The sequence below is a fragment of the Solanum tuberosum genome, unplaced genomic scaffold (assembly GCF_000226075.1).
Source record: "Solanum tuberosum cultivar DM 1-3 516 R44 unplaced genomic scaffold, SolTub_3.0 scf00760, whole genome shotgun sequence".
NCBI lineage: Eukaryota > Viridiplantae > Streptophyta > Magnoliopsida > Solanales > Solanaceae > Solanum > Solanum tuberosum.
Genome location: NW_006239700.1, coordinates 85613 through 104078, shown reverse-complemented (window position 1 = coordinate 104078; position 18466 = coordinate 85613). Strand labels below are relative to the sequence as shown.

Below are 18466 nucleotides of genomic sequence, written 5' to 3'. Positions count from 1 at the left end.
CCTATCATGGCAAATTGATACCTTCTTTTTCTTTATTTATTTTTTTTGCTTAGGCTTGTATTAGGAAAAATATTATTCTCACTAAGCTTAAATGGAATAGCACTATTAACAAATTAGAATTGTGATGAAGTGATAAGTATTCATTCATCCTTAATCACAGATCTCGCGTACCTTAGATTCGAACGAAGCCAAACTTGAAATTAAAACAAAAGATGCAAGAATACGATTTCATTACTCAAATTTCGTGCAACCAACTTGCTTTTCTTCAAATTCAATTCAATAGAATTGTCTCTTCTTTTTTTCTATGTCTATCTCTACTACTCAATCTTTTGGAACGTTGTTATAGAGAAGACTGACTATAATTTCCATTTAATTTTGGTTAGCATCTGTAAAAGGAAAAAAAATAAAAATGTTTAGCATCTGTTCATATATCATATATGGATACCCAAAACGACAGCGTTTTTCCCTGGAGTTGATCATAATAATGCTTATATAGCCGTTATGTACAGTGGCAACGGTCAACAAGATCATATTATTTCAAAGAAAAAATTCGACCGTTTTTTTTATACCTCTCCCGCTCCCAGCAAAAACTATCAAGCATTTTTTGTTGTTGTTTTTCATTCTAGAGAAGAAATGGCGGACGGAAAAGATGATCCGAATTTACTCATAATTGATGAAATTTACGAGTTTTCAGCACCGCGATTCTTTGATTTCATCGATGGAGAGACAGAGGAGGATATGCGCAAGGCAGAGCTTTGGTTTGAAATTACTAGTAGCTATGCCCCTTCTCGTACGTGTTTATATGCTTCCTTCAATATTCTTTAGCGTTTTTCTTGTTGTTGGATCTTACTGTTGATTGTTCAATTTACGAGTGTTAATTCTTATATATTAGGAGAATTTTAGCAGCTCAATTATTTGACTTTCATCTTATTGGTGAGGGTTCAGTTCTATGCCTTGTAATCCTCTCACTCGTTTCTCCTACTCCCAATTCCAGGCCGGAATAGTTGTTTTCGAGACTTCTGTTTCATATTGTATCACTTCAGTGGATTGACACTTGAAATTTTTGACATATGTACTAGTTTTATCTGTGAATATAGTTTAACGAAAGAGCAGGTAACTTATGCTCGTAATTACAATTCATTTATCAATTAGGCCTTTATCCTGAAATAATTGGGGATCAGCTTTGAAATTATTGATAAATACATTTCTGGTGGAGAACAGAAATGAGACTTACTGTGAAAAATTAGGGCTGTAAGGCTAAGGTCAATTTTGGGAATGCTTAATCACCAAGCTGGTTCCTTTTTTGCTATTCAAATCACATAATTTGGTTCCTTTTTCGAGATCCTGGGTAATGAATGTATATTCATGTCACGGGTTCTAGTAGTTGTTGTTGATGTGGATCTTAGTAGCTGAATTGATTGGCTACCTGAACTTTCACGTTGTAACTGAGGGTTCGATTCTCCACCTTGTAATCTCATTTCTCCTCTCCTACCCCTATGTAATTTTTAACAAAAGGTAGTTAATGTTGATTGCTATTTTCATTAAAATATCATTGGAGGTAGATTGGCAATGGATCCATTCTAATTGTGGTAGTCTTTGTAGATGCTGCTGATTGTTATTTTTGTTATAGAAATACAAATTGAAATGAAAAGTTGATGTTTGGTTGCGTCGTTGTTGGATTTTGCAGCTTGTATGCCAAGAATCAAGACCAATAGATCAGTACAAGTTGAGATCCCATGTGATTTTACTGAAGGCGAGAAGTTGGAGAGTAATACAAGGTCTTTATAGTGCAAAAGAAATGTCAATATTCAGATGATACAATGTCATTTAACCATCATGTTCTTACTCATTTCAATGCACTGAAACAGGCCTGCAGCTGAGGTTAAGGAAGAGGTGACACCAGATGAGAACAACAAACTTGCAGCTAAGGTATCTTCTGAGGTTAAGGAAGAGGTGACACCAGATGAAAACAACAAACCTGCAGCTAAGGTTTTGTCTTCTGAGGTTAAGGAAGAGGTAACACCAGATGATGCGATTGGAGTAGAACTTAATGGCAGTCTTCCCAATCCGGTACTTCCGCTTATCCTGTGGTAACTGAAGCACCATTTAGGATCCTATTTTGACCTTTATATCTCATTGTACTTAATAAATTTTACAGGAATCTGTTGAGAAACAGCCAACTAGTCAAGGTTAGTAACCAAGGATTGTCATTTTTTATTCGTTGCTTGAGTGTTTTTCCCAAGGCGAGGGTCTTTCGGAAACAGCCTCTCTCTATCTCCACAAGGTAGGGGTAAGGTCTGCATGCACTCTACCCTAGCCAGACCCCACTTGTGGGAATACACTGGTTATGTTGTTGTTGTTTGCTTTAGTGTGTTCACCATTTTGCAGACAATTTCAACTGCTAAGGCATCTGATCATAATAACCTTCTTGTGCAGAAATTTGCACCCCAAGACCACCACAAACAATGTCTAAGAAGATAGACCCTAGGAAGACTGATTCCAACAATCAGAAAACAGCAAAGAAAACTACAAGCATGCTTAGAAATCCTTCAGCATTGAAGTCAAAAACATTGCCTGTAAAGAGCGCTAATCCTGTTAGCATGAGAAAGTAAGTGATGTGCTGTTGTGTAGCTTTTGGCACTTCAATTTTTTCATTCTCTCATTGTTCTTTCCGCCTTCTTGTTCGATGAACTTCATTGCACAGGCAAGCAATCATGAGAAGTGCTGTTAGAACGCCCAATTTTGGTCAAGAAAACCAAGCTATAAAGAGGCAAAAATTAGAAAGTGGAAAAGCCAAGCAGGTAGTTTATAATATTCTCTGGAAAATGCAGAATTTTTCAAGTTGTTTCATCTGACCTCACTGGGATTTTGCTTTTCTTTTTTGCCTCTCGAATTGCTAGATTCTGGATGTCAAACCCCAATATTTGCCGCACAAAACAAAACCTGGAGCCATTGTCTCCACCTTCTCTACGGCTACCAAAACTCGTAAAGAGGACAGAAAGGTTTTCCATCGACTACATCTTTCTTATCTTGCATGTTATTTGAAATACTCAGAATGTATCTAACTTGGATTTTATACTGTCTAAGATGTATGTACGAGAACCAGTACCACAATTTATTTCAACAGCAGAAATGATGAAGAAATTCCAATGTAGCACAAGGGGAACGAGCAGTTCCAATTCACATGTAACAACTGAAACTATTCACTAGTTCTATTTTTTCAAAACCTTTAAATATCTTTTAAAATGTTATATTCATCACTATGGATGATTGATGATTGATGCAGAGGAAGCCTAATAAACTAACATTAACTGCACCTAAAGAACCTGAATTTGAGACTGCACAACGCGTCCGTCCAACTACAGTGAAGAGTTCAGCTGAGCTTGAGGAGGAGATGATGGCTAAAATTCCCAAGTTTAAGGCTCGCCCACTGAACAAAAAGGTGAACATTTTACAGATAGTTTTGTGTCCTTTACCTTCTGATTTTAAATATTTTCTACTGATCTTATCGTACTTTTCTCTTTTGTACCTTTGGGAACAGATCTTGGAAGCTCCACAGTTACCAACACTACCTAAAAGTACACCGCAACTTCCAGAATTTAAGGTATGTTTACCTGGATTATGAAGAGCTAGGAGTAATTCAAGAAAATCAACTGAGATATGCTACACTTCTGCAGGAATTTCATTTAGAGACGATGGCCAGGGCCAATCAGAATGTTGAAACATCTAAAGTCCTATCCATGGAATCTACTCAGGTTACTAACTACAAAGTGGTTGTGAATACTTGGAATAAAAAAACTATTAACTTGCTTTCATGCTGACTAATTTAAACTTTTGCGCCACAGAGTCATCAATGGAAGCCACATCTTACAGCTCCTAAATCACCTGTTCTGCAAACGTCACTTAGAGCACGGCTTCCACAGATGAAAAGCTCTGAAGAACTTGAAAAGGAAGAACTTGAAAAAATTCCGAAGTTCAGGGCTAGGCCTTTCAATAAGAAGGTAACACAATCCCCCACACCTTCTAGACTATCAATCAATTATCAACATTGGTTTTGTGTGGCTAACTTTTTCGAATTTGTAGATATTTGAAAGTAAAGGAGACCTTGGAATGTTCTGCAACACAAAGAAGCACGTGACGGTGCCTGAAGAATTTCATTTTGCCACAGATGAAAGGATTCCACCTCCTGCTAATGTTACTGATCTCTTTGACAAGGTTCCATCAGAATATTATCCTTCTTACTACCTTAATGCACCTTCTATTTTAACATTTTCCTCACTGTACCTTCTATTTTAACATTTTCCTCACTGTACTTTCTCCAATTTTCAGCTTTCTCTGTATTCCGAACCTAGAAATGAAAAGACTATACCAAGAAACACCAGACCAAATCCTTTCCATCTCTACACAGAGGTGTGTATATTTTCTGCGTGTTTATGTTTTTGTTCCTTCTTATCGAAATGATGTAGCTCCTCATGGCTTAGCTTTTTCTTGAATCCAGGAAAGAGGAGCAGAGAAAGAGAGGAGACTATTCACCGAACTTCTACAGAAACAGATTGAAGAAGAGAGGTCAAGAGTTCCTAAAGCAACTCCATATCCTTACACAACTGATTACCCTGTGGTATGTAACACACCAACTATTGTAATATCTGTTTTGCAGTACATACCCCTTTTCATGTGAACTCATTTCTTATGTGTTCATTGCCAGATTCCACCAAAACCAGAACCAAAGCATTGTACAAAACCAGAACCTTTCCAACTGGAGAGTTTGGTCAGGCATGAAAGAGAGATGCAGAGGGAATTGGAAGAACGGCGAAGATTGGAGAAGGAAGAAGCAATGATGAGGACTTTTATAGCGCAACCAATCTTAATTGAGTAAGACCTCCCTTAAAGAATGACTATTTTATGAACTATTTTTTCTTATAGTGAATCTGAAAGATGAATGATGTTTCTTAAATTTGTAGGGATCCAATTCCAGTACCTGAGAAAGTACGTAAGCCCCTCACTCAAGTTCAGGAATTTAATCTACATGTAGATCATCGTGCACCAGGTAGAGCTGAGTTTGATAAGAAGGTAATAATTCTTTAGCTATATTTGTGTGCAACTTTCTCTGAGAGCTAAGCCTATAGCCACTCATATTATAAGCTGTTGTGCAGATTAAGGAGAAAGAAATGATGTATCAAAGATACAGGGAGGAGGCAGAAGCTGCAAGAATGGTATGCACATTATAAACTGTAGTGTTATTTCGAGCAGCTAATGATGTGAATAGACTAATTCTTAATGTGTGGATCGATTGTGGTGGTTAGATGGAGGAAGAGATGGCTCTGAAACAACTACGAAGAACTTTGGTGCCTCATGCAAAACCTTTACCTAAATTTGATCATCCTTTCCTGCCACAAAAGTATGTAAAATTCATGCTACTAATTGTTTTTCTTCTTTTACACATTGGAACAACTACTAAACCTTTTTTTACAGATCTTCCAAACAAGTGACGAAACCAAGATCCCCCAAGCTGCTGGTTCTTAAAAGGCAAGAAAGGAGAAAATTGGCATGTCCCTATGCTGCAGTTTCTACTGCTGCCTCCCAGATGAGGTGAAGATACGGACATTTAATCGGTCCAAGAATCTGGGAGGAATGTTCAAGAATCCTTGAACTCCATGGAGAGATTAAGGACATTGTTGTCAAATGGTTGGAGTCACAATGTGTTCTTCCGTAAAATGTGCACTTTTGTATAGATTGAAAATTTATCTGTAAGAATGTGCACTTTGTACACAGAAAATTCATCAAGTATATTATAATATATTTCTCACTCTGTCCAAAAAGAGCGTCTCTTTCTATATTTAATGAGACACTTAAATTGAGATGAATGAATGATATAACAATGGCAATGTGGTGGAGTGGGTAAGTACTCCTTCATATTTAATCAGTACTCTCGGGTTCAGGCTCCAATGTGGGTGTGTATCTGTGCGTACCAAACAGCAGATGGGAAACCAAAAATAAATAAAAAATAGGGCAAGTGGGGAAAGCAATGGTGCAGAAAAAACAGGGAACAATTGGAAAAAGGACAAACATTTTTTATGTTTCTGTGACTGTAAGGAGATAAACAAAATGTCAATGCTTGTAAACAAACCAAAACTTGCGACATAAGATAAATTCATTATAGAAAGAAAGATCATAGGCCAGAACTGAAAACTAGCAGACTAAACTATAAAAAGTTCCTAAATGTTGCCCTCCATATGTTCGTTCCCCTGTCCTCTTTTCTCCCCCTGCACTCATCTTCTACAAAGGCGCCATATCAGCTGAATGATCATCAAACCGCAGAATTCCTGTGCACGTACACAAGGATCTGAAAGAACAGAGAAAAGATTGTTCAGGTGGGACACTAATGGATACATCAAGAAACATAAATTTTTTTAAAGTAATCCAATTGGATTTGATTACTCATTTGTAGCTCCAACTCACCAGATTCTTGTTTAAAGAACAACTGGAACTGATTCCTCCCACAGTATCTTGCCTTTCTAAGCGTTCCAGAGTAACATTGGAACCATCGACAGCTTGAGGTAGCATATTTGATGCATCCATTAAGATTGAATGGTTGATAATGGAGTTGCCAGCAACAGTGTTGATTTTTACCGCCAGTAATTCAACATCTATGGCTTGTGATTTTGTCTCCTGAGCAACAAGCTGCACTCAAAATATCATTACAAAAAGTGTCAACTGAGGCAAAATGGAAAAATGAACAGCCAGCAGATTTTATGGAAGCAATTCCTAATTGACGATATTTAGAGGCATAACCATAGAAAAACAAACATGCATCATCCTTAGACAACAAAGTTAAATGAGAAATGCATATCCATGTGATCAGCAATAAGATTGTGCAGCACCAAAAAGTTCAAAATTTGTTTTGCCGTAGCAGACAGCTTCTAATCACTTCTGTTAATTAGGTCACTAATGCCTTCATATGACTATGTTTCATATCTATTTTTGACAAGGATAGTGGAAAATATTATTTTTTTGCTCCTAATGTATGACGAAAAGGAACTCTTACTTCACAGAGATGTCCAACTGACGTGCTTGGCGTGCAGCAGAGATGGGGCTTTTTCAGACTCGGTGTCACTTGTTTGTCTAATGGAATTATGTCAAGATGGATATTTAACTGCAAAATAAGAAGAGTGAATTACGAACAAATGAACATTGAAAGAACCAGACAGCGCATGAATTGCAACACATCTCATTTAGAGATGTTACCTCATCATTCTTTGCTCGCACACTGTCAAGATAATCAATTAACTTGGATAGTCGATAATTACGAGCATTTCTGCTACCACCACTGCCATGTCGATTGTGGCTTCGAACACCACCTCTTCCCCAAGCAAGTGTTTCTGGCTTCAGTGCAGGTCCAGGAGAATTACTTGGGGTGACTCTTGGAAGCTGTACTGCAGTTTCAATGTGTCCACCATCTGGACTCACAGCTGAAGGAGAAGTCTGAGCGGTCAGAGCTCCTTTGCGCCTCCTGTGTTTCCTGAACTTGGTTTGTGTTCCACGCTCATCCTTAAGGGGTGAATCTTTGATCTCATCATGATCATCATTTTCACTCTCATTTGGATCAGATCGCTCAGGTTCTGTGCCCTGACTGTTTCTTTTTCTTCTTGAATAAGCATGATAGTTGCGAGATGTTCTTTGTGAGGAGGGAGAAGCTATGTCTTTACCGCCTTTGCGCCTCTTAATTAATGCTTCAGATTGGCGTTGAGATATTTTGGCAATGGATGCTTGAATCTGTCCAACGAAACAAAAAAACATAAGGCATGTACCAAGGTCTGTGTCTCGCCCCCAATATATACAGAAGTGTCAATCAGAAACAAAAAAAATTATATCTACGTCCATTTTAATTAACATATTATTTGCACAGTTATATTCTACTGGGTAAAGCATAAAAGTTAATTGGACTATCAGATAGGCATATAATAACACCTGAAAACACTTGTTTCACAAACAATGGTAAGAGAAGCTTCCATTTCATTTTCAGATTCTCTAAATATAAGGAAAACATAAGACTTTTTAAAGTTGATTTAACATGTGTTAGTAGAGCACTTGGAGTCAGTCACCAGCAAGCTTAGCCGACACATTGAGATCTTCATTTTTTGAGAATGCAGGATGTGCTTTGGCCACAGTAAGCGTCTTAGTTTCAAAATAAGAGTTTTTATAGAATGATATCTTTTAGATCTTAGTGATAAGGGGGAGAAAACAGAATCTATTACATTGCAAAGAAATTATCATCAACAGATTAAGATCTAGTAATTCATAACATCTATCTTCAACATGCATGGACCTGTAATGACTAATAGAACACCTCTATATCTCTTCCCGTAACAACCTTGAGATATGTATGCTTGCTGTACGCAAACGAGGATGCACACAAACAAGAACATACATGCAAACAAATGCACGCATGTCCATTCAAGAATGAGGATTTCAGGTGCCTCTTTAACTGACCTGGTCATTGATTGCTCGTTCCTCTTCAAGAAAGACAAGTTCCTAAAACAAGATATTCCACAAATTAGCAGGAGACAAGTTTGATCAAAAGGGAAGAGGAAAGGAATACATGCCTCTAGTGGTTTTGTATTTCTTTTTTTCCCCTTAGGGCCCCTCTTCTTTTTCTCATTATACAGGCAGGGGAAGGGGATTTTATTAAGCTGGATAGCATTAAAATTAAGGAAATACCTCTTCTTCATACTTCTCAACATCTGGATATATTGCCTCAATTAAGGTATCAAATCCAGGATCATCTCTCAATGATCGTCGACTAGCACAATGTATGCGACAAGCAGGGCATTCATTATTCCTGTAAAAGTGCGATTACAAGCAAAATTTATAGTTGTCTTCAGGTAATTCTTGAGTTCTTAAGACTAGTTAAATCACAAAACAGATTTAATGCATTACATACCCTAGTCTCATTGATTTATCTATGCATTCCCTGCAAAAACGGTGTTGGCATCCCATCACAACCCGAGTTCTCTTGATAATACCTGTGCATGCAGTGCAGACACCCAATGGTGAAAAAACTGTTGGACTCTCTGATCTTCAACCAACACATACCAAATTAGTAATCAACTCTAGTATTAAGCAGCTGAGATTTATTCTCAAACATGAAAGGCATAAAATGGGCCATGCCAAGGTCTGAAGTGGAGCTATAAGCTTGATGGAAAAACACAGGGGGTTCTGACAGGCAGAAAAAATAGTGGCAAGTTATCCCAGCTTGCAAATGGCGGGACCATTTGGAAGGAAAGATATGCAAGATTTTTTGAAGACACGTCTAGTAATGTGCAGAAAATCAAGATGTACTTATTTTTATTTCATTTTTGGTGTAAAGAAGAACTGGTAAAAGATGTGGATACGCTGATAGATGTCATAGAATCCTGGTAAGAAGAACAAGGATATAATTTTTGCTTTCTTCTGTACATTTGGTTTACAGCACAATCTTTTTTCAGTTTTTATATAATACTTGTTACCATTCTCCCCAAAAATATAAGACTTTGGTGCAGCTGCAATTGATTGATGTAGAGCACACCATAGAGACTAAGCAAGGACGCAAAACGAAAACAATTAGTTCCTCATGGTGTATAGGAAAAGGTAAGACCAGGAATACAACTTGGTTATTGAGAAGATTATGGTCATTTTAGTTGTTCCGAGTTCGTGAAGTCAACCAAGTCCTAAGGGTAACCAGCTAATACTGATGAAACAAAAGAAAACCAATTGAAGCCTGTGTTTGGTGTTAATCCTTTTTCTATTAGGGTATTTGGTAGTTTTGCTTTCCCATTCTTTAGCAGAAATCATGAAACACTATCACTTGCTGTTTGAAGAGAAAAAAAAATTACTTTTGGAGATCCTGCTGATAAGAAAAGTTTGTATGATGCTCTAGCTGGAAGACATAGAAAGGATAAGAAATGAGATTTTTCCTGTGAACTTGCTGATAGTCAAGTTACCATGAAGTAGAAAGTATTCTACTTTATGATAATAGCATGCACAAAAAAATATACTTATAAGTTTATCCCTCTGATTTAGATCTGAGGTGGAAGACAACTGCACAAGTCACCATGATAAAACTCAGGGGAGGAGAGATAGAAGCATCATTTTGAGAAGTTCTCTCATCATATGATCAGGTTCTATACATATAATTTACCATAATCCTGAAACTTTGGGGAAACATCAGTTGTTTTCCATAATCCTGAATTATCTGCTAAAGTCCCCCGCATGGGTGCCAACGAATAAAAATAAAGGGGATATTTTTAGGAGAAAACTCTTGAAAAACGAACTTATGCATAAAGAGTAAAGTTAAATGGTAAAATCCACAAATATCACAACAATTTTAGATTGAATAACAAAATATAGAACATTAAACAATATAGAATGATGTAAAAGCAAATATACCTAGACATATAGGACATTCTAGATCTTTACGAGCTTGAAATAATTGTGCGAGAAAACTTCTCTCATCGAAATCCTAGCAAAAAACTCAAAGCTGTAAATATTCAAATATAATAAAATCAGAGAATAAAGAATACCTAAGCATATAGGACATTGTACATTGGTGCGAATCTCAGATCGTGACACAGCGATCAACCTGCAGGCAGGCAAAGACTATAAAGTTACAAAACTGCACCAAATATCCAGAAAAATGGAGATGATGCATCATGCATATCATTTTACCAAGAGGATGATATAGAAAAGATTCTGTCTAGGGAAAAAAAATCAGTAAGATCAAAAGGTTCTAAATTCTGCAGAATAACTTCTGGAGATTTGTACAGTTTTAACTTTCAGTTCAGCATGCAAGATGACAACCTAATTGAGCATCATGTAATTCATTCTCATAAATCTTACAGTATGGCAAAACCTGCATGTTAAGTAGTGACTTTATATTGGTGAAAAGTAAAGCCTGCATAATTCGGATCTGTTATGGAACCATCTTGGATTGAGAATCGTGTACTCTGTAGAAGCTTTTCCTTTTCCCTTTCAGATTTTATACATTTTAATCTAACGATTGACAAGCATAGAGAAAATGGAGTTTCCACCAGGAGAACCCAGGGCCAGGCAAAATCCTTACCCGCCCATTATCAATTTCACAACCAGCTAAACTACTGATCCTGAATATTTCTATAGCAAGAGACTTTGAAGAATTTTTTTTAAAGGTGATTCAAGTTTAAAGAAAATGCACACCAATAAATGAGATCAGACTTGAGAAGAAGACAAAAAGAATGATGAAATCAAATAGTCTCCCACACCTCAAAGACAACAAACCAAGAAAGTTGGAAATTCTTTAAGTACACTTCTTAATAACTGTAGAAAAGGTTCTGTTGAGCTAATAATTGCCAAAAGTTACTTCTTTTATTCATTTGCAGCAACAACTGCTTAAAGGGATCTTCCAGGGTCAAGGGCCAAAAAGGTGATGCTGCTAACCATGGACCAATGGAAACACTCACAGGAAATGTTAACAAGAAAATAGTGTGCTACCTTATACTTTATAGTAATCATCTAGCATAACTGGTTTTTCATTACTAAGTAAACATGACAAAAGTTAACAAGTTATTTCATTGTTAAAATCCAAGGAATCTTGAACTAGTAACTTCCACTGCAAAAGTATAAAACTTCTGTGAAGTCCAATTGCAGTTATCAAGCATGTCAAGACAGTTAGTTCCTGTCACTACAAGACATATATACTTTTCAATAAGACACCTTACACATATACTACATACAACTTCGTTGATCATGTTGACACCACGATTGCACAAACCTAACCATATATTTCATGAACAACTATATCATTAAGCATTATGTAATTCATACTCACAAGTCTTACAGCAAGGAAAAAGGATTCCCTGCATGTATGGGAGAAAATTTTATCCTGCATGGCCAGATCCAGAGATATAATAGGATAACAACTATACCGACCTGGAAAATCGAGACTAACCTTAAAGATAGTACTTACATCCTTATAATCTTTAAGGTAGTCTTTATATTTGAAAGAAGTTTGGTTAAACGAAAATTTCTGGTTTACACCGCCGCATGCCCTCATTCTTTGGGCAAGTTCTAGATATATGAATTGAGAATACAAGTAAATGTGAATTTAGAGCATCATGCAATGCAATGCATATCAAAAAAGGGTAAAACGTAATTTATAAAAATGGATTCTTTATAACTCAAACGCAATACCCCAATAGCATTTCCAAATTCACAATCAATCTACTTATAGAAAAAACTCCTCCGAGAAGTTCAGATATTAAAACTAACGACCGCATGCAGAAATGATCACTTGCGCATTAAATCAAGCAGCATGAGTGCATTACAAACTTGGCCAAACTCCAAAGTAAGAATCCCATCACTCAAACAAAGTTTAAAAGTAGAAATTCTGCATCCATCAATCTGCCGTTACTCAAAAGAAGAACTATTTGGGTCGACCCAGAAAGCGAAAACACGCCATCTGAACTCAAACCCATTAAAGAAAAAGATCAAAAAGTAGCAAACCCAGCAGTAAAAAAACACGAAATTAAACATGCAGATGAAAAAAAAAAACAGAGAAATTACTCATCAAAGGCTTCTGGGTCAGTGCCACTTCCATCAGAATCTGCAAAAATCAAACCAATCAAATCATTAAACATCAAAAAAAACGAAAAAAATCAATGCACCATAACAGAACAAACACACATTCATTCATATAACAGAGATTTGGAATTTTGGGTACACGTATAAAGTGTTTAGATACGTAACCATCATCAGAAGATTGCTTTTTCCCCTCTCGATCATCCCCATCCCCATCACCATCATCATCCTGGGTTTGGTCTTGCTCATCTTCCTCCTCTTCCTCAACTTCTTGTTGTTCCTCTTCCATAGCTCGCCTGGATTGTTTCCGGCGACGGTGCTGCTGCTGCTGCTGTTGCTCCGGCGAGTTCTCATCATCCTCATCGTTGTTGTCATCATCTTGATAATTCGATAAAAATCGTTTCTGGGCTGGCATTTTTCCTTGGGCACCGCTACAGAAAAAGGCAAAGCTTTTACAGAATGTGTTGGCTTTATTTGTTGTTTGGAATTGAGAGAAGAATAAAGAGTTGTAAATTTGATGAAAGCAATAAGCTTTTTGTTCACTTTGTACCAAAAAAAAGAGAGAGAAAGAGAAAGAGGGGCTCAGTGAAGAAGAGGAGAGAAAGAGAAGACAAGAGAGAAGTGGACTTGAGATGAGAAATATTCAAGCTATACCTTTCTAATTAAATACACAATTCTTACAATTTTGTAACACTTCTTCCTCCTTTTCTCATTATTTTTTTTCCTTTTGCTATTCCATGGTTAGAACAGCACGGGAAAGTCAAGATTTGAAGCTTGTGGATACAGAATATGTTAGTCACTTGGTGTTATATATAGGGTTTGAGTAAAGCTTATTGGATTCATCGAATCGTATATATAGCTCTGCTCCTGTGTGATGTTCGGAATCTACGTCAAAAAAGTCTTTTTTACGATGGGTTTTTTCGTCTTTTGAACAATGTCAGAAGTAATTTTAATGTTTTTCGAAAAGAGAATATAGTTTGCGTGTGTTAAACAGTGGTATAGCGAGTATTAGATGACATTTAATTCTCGAAACGCTCACCTTTTTTGTTCTTTTTTATAATTGGAAAACGACGTCGTTTTGAGTATTTGTATTCACATGAGAAGATGTTATTGTTTTTAATATATTTTAATGACGGATATGTTTATTAGTTAATTCAAATTTGGCATCAATATATAAGTAATACATTTCTCATAAATGGATTGACCGAATTTGAAAAAGGGGTAGGCGCATTCACTATGTTCACACTTTTTACTTCTGACAATAATTTTGAATAAGGTTTATGTAACGACCTGACCCAATCGTTATGATTAAGCTAATAGTGAAAGAATTTGGGCCAGAAAGGTAGTGACTTAAAAAATTTCGATTAGACCAGCCTCATACGAAATCTGGGCTAGGTAATGGTTGTATATTTTTGACTTATGTATGTATGCATGTCTACTGCTTTGCAGTATCATTTGTGCAATGCATGGGAGACATATGAAATGACATCATGTAGGTAATCTCATGCAATGAACTTTTTATTATGACTTATGGTTTCCAAATGGTATTGTTCATTGTGTTATGTGATTGTTTGTGATTGTTGGTGATTGTTGGTTGCCTCGGGTACCATGTCAGTACACTAACTATGGATGGCTCGAGTACCACGCAGGTACACTACTAGTTTGGGTTTGGGTTATGTGAGAGGACCATGTATGTTATTGTGGTTCCATGAAAGAACCGGGTGTTTACATTTGTGATCATGTGGGACATGCATCCATGCATTGTTATTTCATGACATGTGATTGAGAGTCTATGTGGTTTGATACTTGTTGTTATATCTATTGTTCTGTGTCACTACTTTAATTTGTGGTGAACTGCTTACATTCATCTCTTGGACTAATCGTGTGATCCTAATAATATATTGTAGTTTGTGAACTGATATTGCACCTGTTCTTTTCCTTGTTGAGTACAGGAAATCCTCCAGCGGCTGATCCAAGACCTCAGTTGAGAGGTACTTGATTCTGAATCCAAGGGTGAGTTACATCTTTCAAGCTGCAATGAATTGCTCTGATTTTCTTGTCCATCTTTTTGGACACAGACTTTTAAACTTTAGTTATGTTTAGTTTTAGAGTTGCATCCTGTTTTAGAGTTTTGGTATGTGACCTTCGGTCCTTATGGGTTATTTCTGCGTTAAATGTTTCATGTTATTGGGTTGGGTTTATGGCGACTCATTTCTCTAGTTAACTAAACTATTTTCTTTATTTTATGATAAAACTTGGTTTTTATGAATAGTGTTGGGTTGGTTCAGGTTAGTCTTTGGTTCTCCCACCAAATGGTTTAGTGTGGATGTCACTCACGACGATCGGAATCGAAACAGTCTGTGTGTATTCTGTCATTTTCATATCCCACTTGTTAAATTATACATTATTGTTGTTGAGTAGCCATAGTGAAGTCATATTTTACAGTTTCCGGATATAGTCTATGTTAGTTACTGAGTTAAACATTTATATAAATGATGATTTTTTTAATATATGCATAATGTTTAAAGTAAAAATTATTAGGTTCACTGGAATCTATATTTGATATTGTAATTCTTCCCCGAAGTGTAGATATTTGAAAATCTACTGCAAGAAATTTTCCTTTTTCCTAAAGACTTATTTTGTCTTTTGAACAATGTCACAAGTAATTCAAATGTTTTAAAAAAATATAAGATGGAATTTACTCTTGAAGCATTCTCTTTTCTTCTTTTTTTTAATTAACATGACAACGAAATCGTTTAAAGTATATATATTCACACTAAAAAATATACGTTACTTTCAATATCTTTCAATTACTAGTTAGAATTTGGTGTCAAACATGTACACAAAATTATGTCTTTCATATAAATGGATAAAACAAATCTAAAACATAAATAGACACATCCACTATTTTCACACTTTTTGACAATAGACACATATAAAGTTATAAACATGTTGGGGTTTGAGGGGTGTTTAAAATCTTGAATTCCACATCATACAACTTCATTTTAAAAAATAAATCTCATGAAATCAAAATAATTTCATATTATGGGCAAGCATATAGCTAGAGCCTGGGAATATTATGTTAAAATTGAATTACATGATCATATACACCATATTATGTACTTGGAAATTTTTTAACTAAGCTTTTGATATATGATATCATCTATTAATTGCATGCATCACCAATATTACTCTAGTTTAAATTAGTCAACTTTGATAGTAAAATTAGTTCATTTGTCCTCTGTTATTTTCAATGCAACATCAATCGAGAAGTATAGAGAAAATATAGTCAAACCTATATACTTATTTAATGTTGTTATTGTCACCATAATTATTTTTTGCTATAATAATTTATTGTTATAAAGAATATATATATATGTTATACTGAAATTTTGTTTTAGAGATAGTTATAAAATTTGCGAGAGAAACTATTGTATTGAAAGAATAAATGAAGAACAATATAGAAAATTGTCTAAAATTATACAATTAGGGTGTATTTATACAAGTAAAATGACATCTAATGGTAAACCCTAAAAGAATATTCTCAAGATCAAAAGGAAAAAATATCAAAAGAATATTTACATGACAAAATTAGAAAAGGAAAAAGAATATCTCCATATTTTCTATGTATGTGCAGAATATATGAAAATAAATCCAACACCCTCCCTCAAGTTGGAGGGGAGGAAGAAACCCCCAACTTGCCTAAAAGCTAATGATGCACGGGGCCGGTCAAGGACTTGGTAAAGATGTTAGCCAGATGTGAAGAAGATCTCACATAAGATAAAGAAATTAAGCCAGCGAGATACTGTTGACGGACGAAGTGACAGTCAATCTCGACATGCTTTGTCCGTTCAGGGGAGACTGGATTTTTTGCGATGTGAATCGTAGCAAGACTATAAGAGTGAAGGGGTACTGACAAGGAGATCGGAACTGAGAGATCATCAAATAGGCGAACCAACCAAGAAAGCTCGGCTACAACTCTCCTCATAGATCTATACTCAGCTTCAGCAAAACTAAGAGAAATTGATGTTTGTTTCTTACATTTCCCTTAAATAGGAGAAGACCTAAGAGAAATATAAAATTCACTCACTAATCTTCGTGAATCTGGACAAGTACCCCAGTCGGAGTCACAAAAGGCCAGCAATTTGAAAGAAGAAGATACAAACATCAATAGACCAAGGCTAGGATGCTCAAATAACGAAGAACCCGTAAAGCAGCTGCAAGATGAGGTTCACGAGGATCTTGCATATATTGACTCATATGTTGCACTGTAAAGGATAAATCAGGTATGTGTGAGATAATTGAGCTTACCTAACAAACGCATGTGAAGTAGGATCTTTAATGGGAATCCCTTGATTTGCTAGTAACTTGACATTAGGATCCAAAGGTGAAGAAATAGGAGATCATGTAGAGAATCAAACTCCTGTAGTAAGTCCTATGTGAATTTCCTTTGGGAAATAATCATACCAGTAGGTTCTCTCACAAACTCCATCCCAAGAAAATAATGCAACTGACCAAGATCTTTAATTTTAAATTATTTGTCCAGAAAGAATTTTAAAGCCTGCAATTCAGCTTTATTTTTTCCTGTCAACAATATGTCATCTACATATACTGCCACAATAGAAATAGAATCGGCAGATTTCTTATAAAAAAAAGAATAATCATTCATAGAATGACTAAAACCTTTACAATTGAGAGTAGAAGTGAGTTTAGCATACCATTGTCTGGATGCTTGCTTAAGTCCATAAATGAATTTTTTAAGCAAACAAACATGGTTAGGAGAAGGAGGTGCAAGACCGAGAGGAATGTTCATGTAAACCTCTTCATTTAAATCACCATATAAAAAAACATTGTTTACATCTAATTGAAACACACCCCATCCATCTAATTGAAACACACCACATCTAATATCTGTTATCAATCTGTGTATAAAAAATCAGAATTACTGATTTCAATAAACTTTGCAGAAACACGAAGTAACCAAAGTTTAATTAAACCAGTAAGAATAGATGAACATAAATTAATTGACAAAACTAAAATCTGTAAAAAAAACGTACCACAATCTGGAAAAAAAAAAACAGAATCAGAAAAAGATCAAGCCCACTGAATGCACAGTGTCCCCTTAAGGAAATTATTCCCCTCTAGTATCCGAGGTTTGATTTGGAATATGTCCTCCCAGGATAGAATGATCTCAATCACCAGTGTATTGATACCCAAAACTCTGGTGTCAGCGAACCACTCAACAGCAGTAAAATACACGAAGAAATTTTGTGCAGAAGAAGAAGAAGAAATCAGAAAATTTGTAAGGAATAAGTCTGAAGAATCAATGTATTTATAGGTAAGAGGAACTGGTTCCGAAAGGTTGCAATCCTTTCAGAATCCACACGACCATTCATGAAAGTTTGCAACCTTTCAAACGGTCATGGCTGTTTCTGAAAGTTGCAACCTTTCAGAATAGTCACTGCGGGAAATTTGAAATTCAAATAAAATGGGAAAGATTTAAATAAAACGGGTCGCGCGTGGATCCGAGTCGGGTCGGATTAATTAACTAATTAATTGAAACACTTTGGTTAATTAGCTAATTAAAACGTTGGCCATTTAATTTAATTTAATTAATTAAATAAATAAATACCTAAATAATTAAAATAAACTTTGTCTGAAAATTAATCTCTCGATCATTTTCCAAAGCCAAAGCCAAAGCCGAGTCGAGCGAGCGATGACGACGACGGCGCGAGGGGGGTCCCTCTTTCCAACCCTTTTAACAATTAATAGGAGTGTTTCTATATTTAAACTCTCATATTTTTCTTTCCATCACCGATGAGGGAGAAATGCCTTTTCACTAAAGCATAAGAGGACTTTTCAAGTTCCCAACTTT

General features: G+C 35.9%; 2 protein-coding genes across 3 annotated transcripts; one reads left to right on the top strand and one right to left on the bottom strand.

The window, feature by feature from the left end:
• The first annotated feature begins 541 nt into the window (after nt 1-541).
• LOC102606083 (protein TPX2) lies at nt 542-5779 on the top strand. Its single transcript, XM_006367423.2, has 20 exons — nt 542-790; nt 1688-1778; nt 1869-2070; nt 2159-2189; nt 2437-2608; nt 2705-2801; nt 2901-3002; nt 3088-3186; nt 3287-3442; nt 3542-3604; nt 3678-3755; nt 3846-4001; nt 4084-4215; nt 4330-4410; nt 4499-4618; nt 4706-4872; nt 4962-5070; nt 5154-5213; nt 5304-5398; nt 5473-5779. Exons 1-20 carry the CDS (start codon nt 634-636, stop codon nt 5591-5593), a joined length of 2289 nt encoding a protein of 762 aa, XP_006367485.1. The 5' UTR covers nt 542-633; the 3' UTR covers nt 5594-5779.
• Nucleotides 5780-6031: 252 nt separating this feature from the next.
• Nucleotides 6032-13240, bottom strand: LOC102605523 (putative E3 ubiquitin-protein ligase RING1a). 2 transcript variants are annotated; one of them, XM_006367421.2, is made up of 11 exons: nt 12760-13240; nt 12577-12616; nt 10582-10618; nt 10426-10498; nt 8942-9023; nt 8719-8839; nt 8491-8532; nt 7246-7773; nt 7046-7153; nt 6460-6681; nt 6032-6343 (listed from the first exon to the last, which is right to left on the bottom strand). In XM_006367421.2, exons 1-11 carry the CDS (start codon nt 13004-13006, stop codon nt 6308-6310), a joined length of 1536 nt encoding a protein of 511 aa, XP_006367483.1. In that variant the 5' UTR covers nt 13007-13240; the 3' UTR covers nt 6032-6307. The 2 variants fall into 2 exon arrangements, with proteins under 2 accessions (XP_006367483.1, XP_006367484.1); XM_006367422.2 differs by lacking the exon at nt 10426-10498 and having other exon boundaries at nt 10560-10618.
• Nucleotides 13241-18466: the final 5226 nt, after the last annotated feature.

What these genes read in the sequence shown, in the direction of transcription:
- LOC102606083 (XM_006367423.2), top strand. Translation starts at nt 634, where the DNA reads ATGGCGGACGGAAAAGATGATCCGAATTTACTCATAATTGATGAAATT. An exon ending in AAAGTGGAAAAGCCAAGCAG is followed by an intron (nt 2,802 to 2,900) that starts GTAGTTTATAAT and finishes TCGAATTGCTAG; the next exon opens with ATTCTGGATGTCAAACCCCA. An exon ending in GCGCAACCAATCTTAATTGA is followed by an intron (nt 4,873 to 4,961) that starts GTAAGACCTCCC and finishes TTAAATTTGTAG; the next exon opens with GGATCCAATTCCAGTACCTG.
- LOC102605523 (XM_006367421.2), bottom strand. Translation starts at nt 13,006, where the DNA reads ATGCCAGCCCAGAAACGATTTTTATCGAATTATCAAGATGATGACAAC. An exon ending in GACCCAGAAGCCTTTGATGA is followed by an intron (nt 10,619 to 12,576) that starts GTAATTTCTCTG and finishes GCCTGCCTGCAG; the next exon opens with GTTGATCGCTGTGTCACGAT. An exon ending in GTTCTTTAAACAAGAATCTG is followed by an intron (nt 6,344 to 6,459) that starts GTGAGTTGGAGC and finishes CTGTTCTTTCAG; the next exon opens with ATCCTTGTGTACGTGCACAG.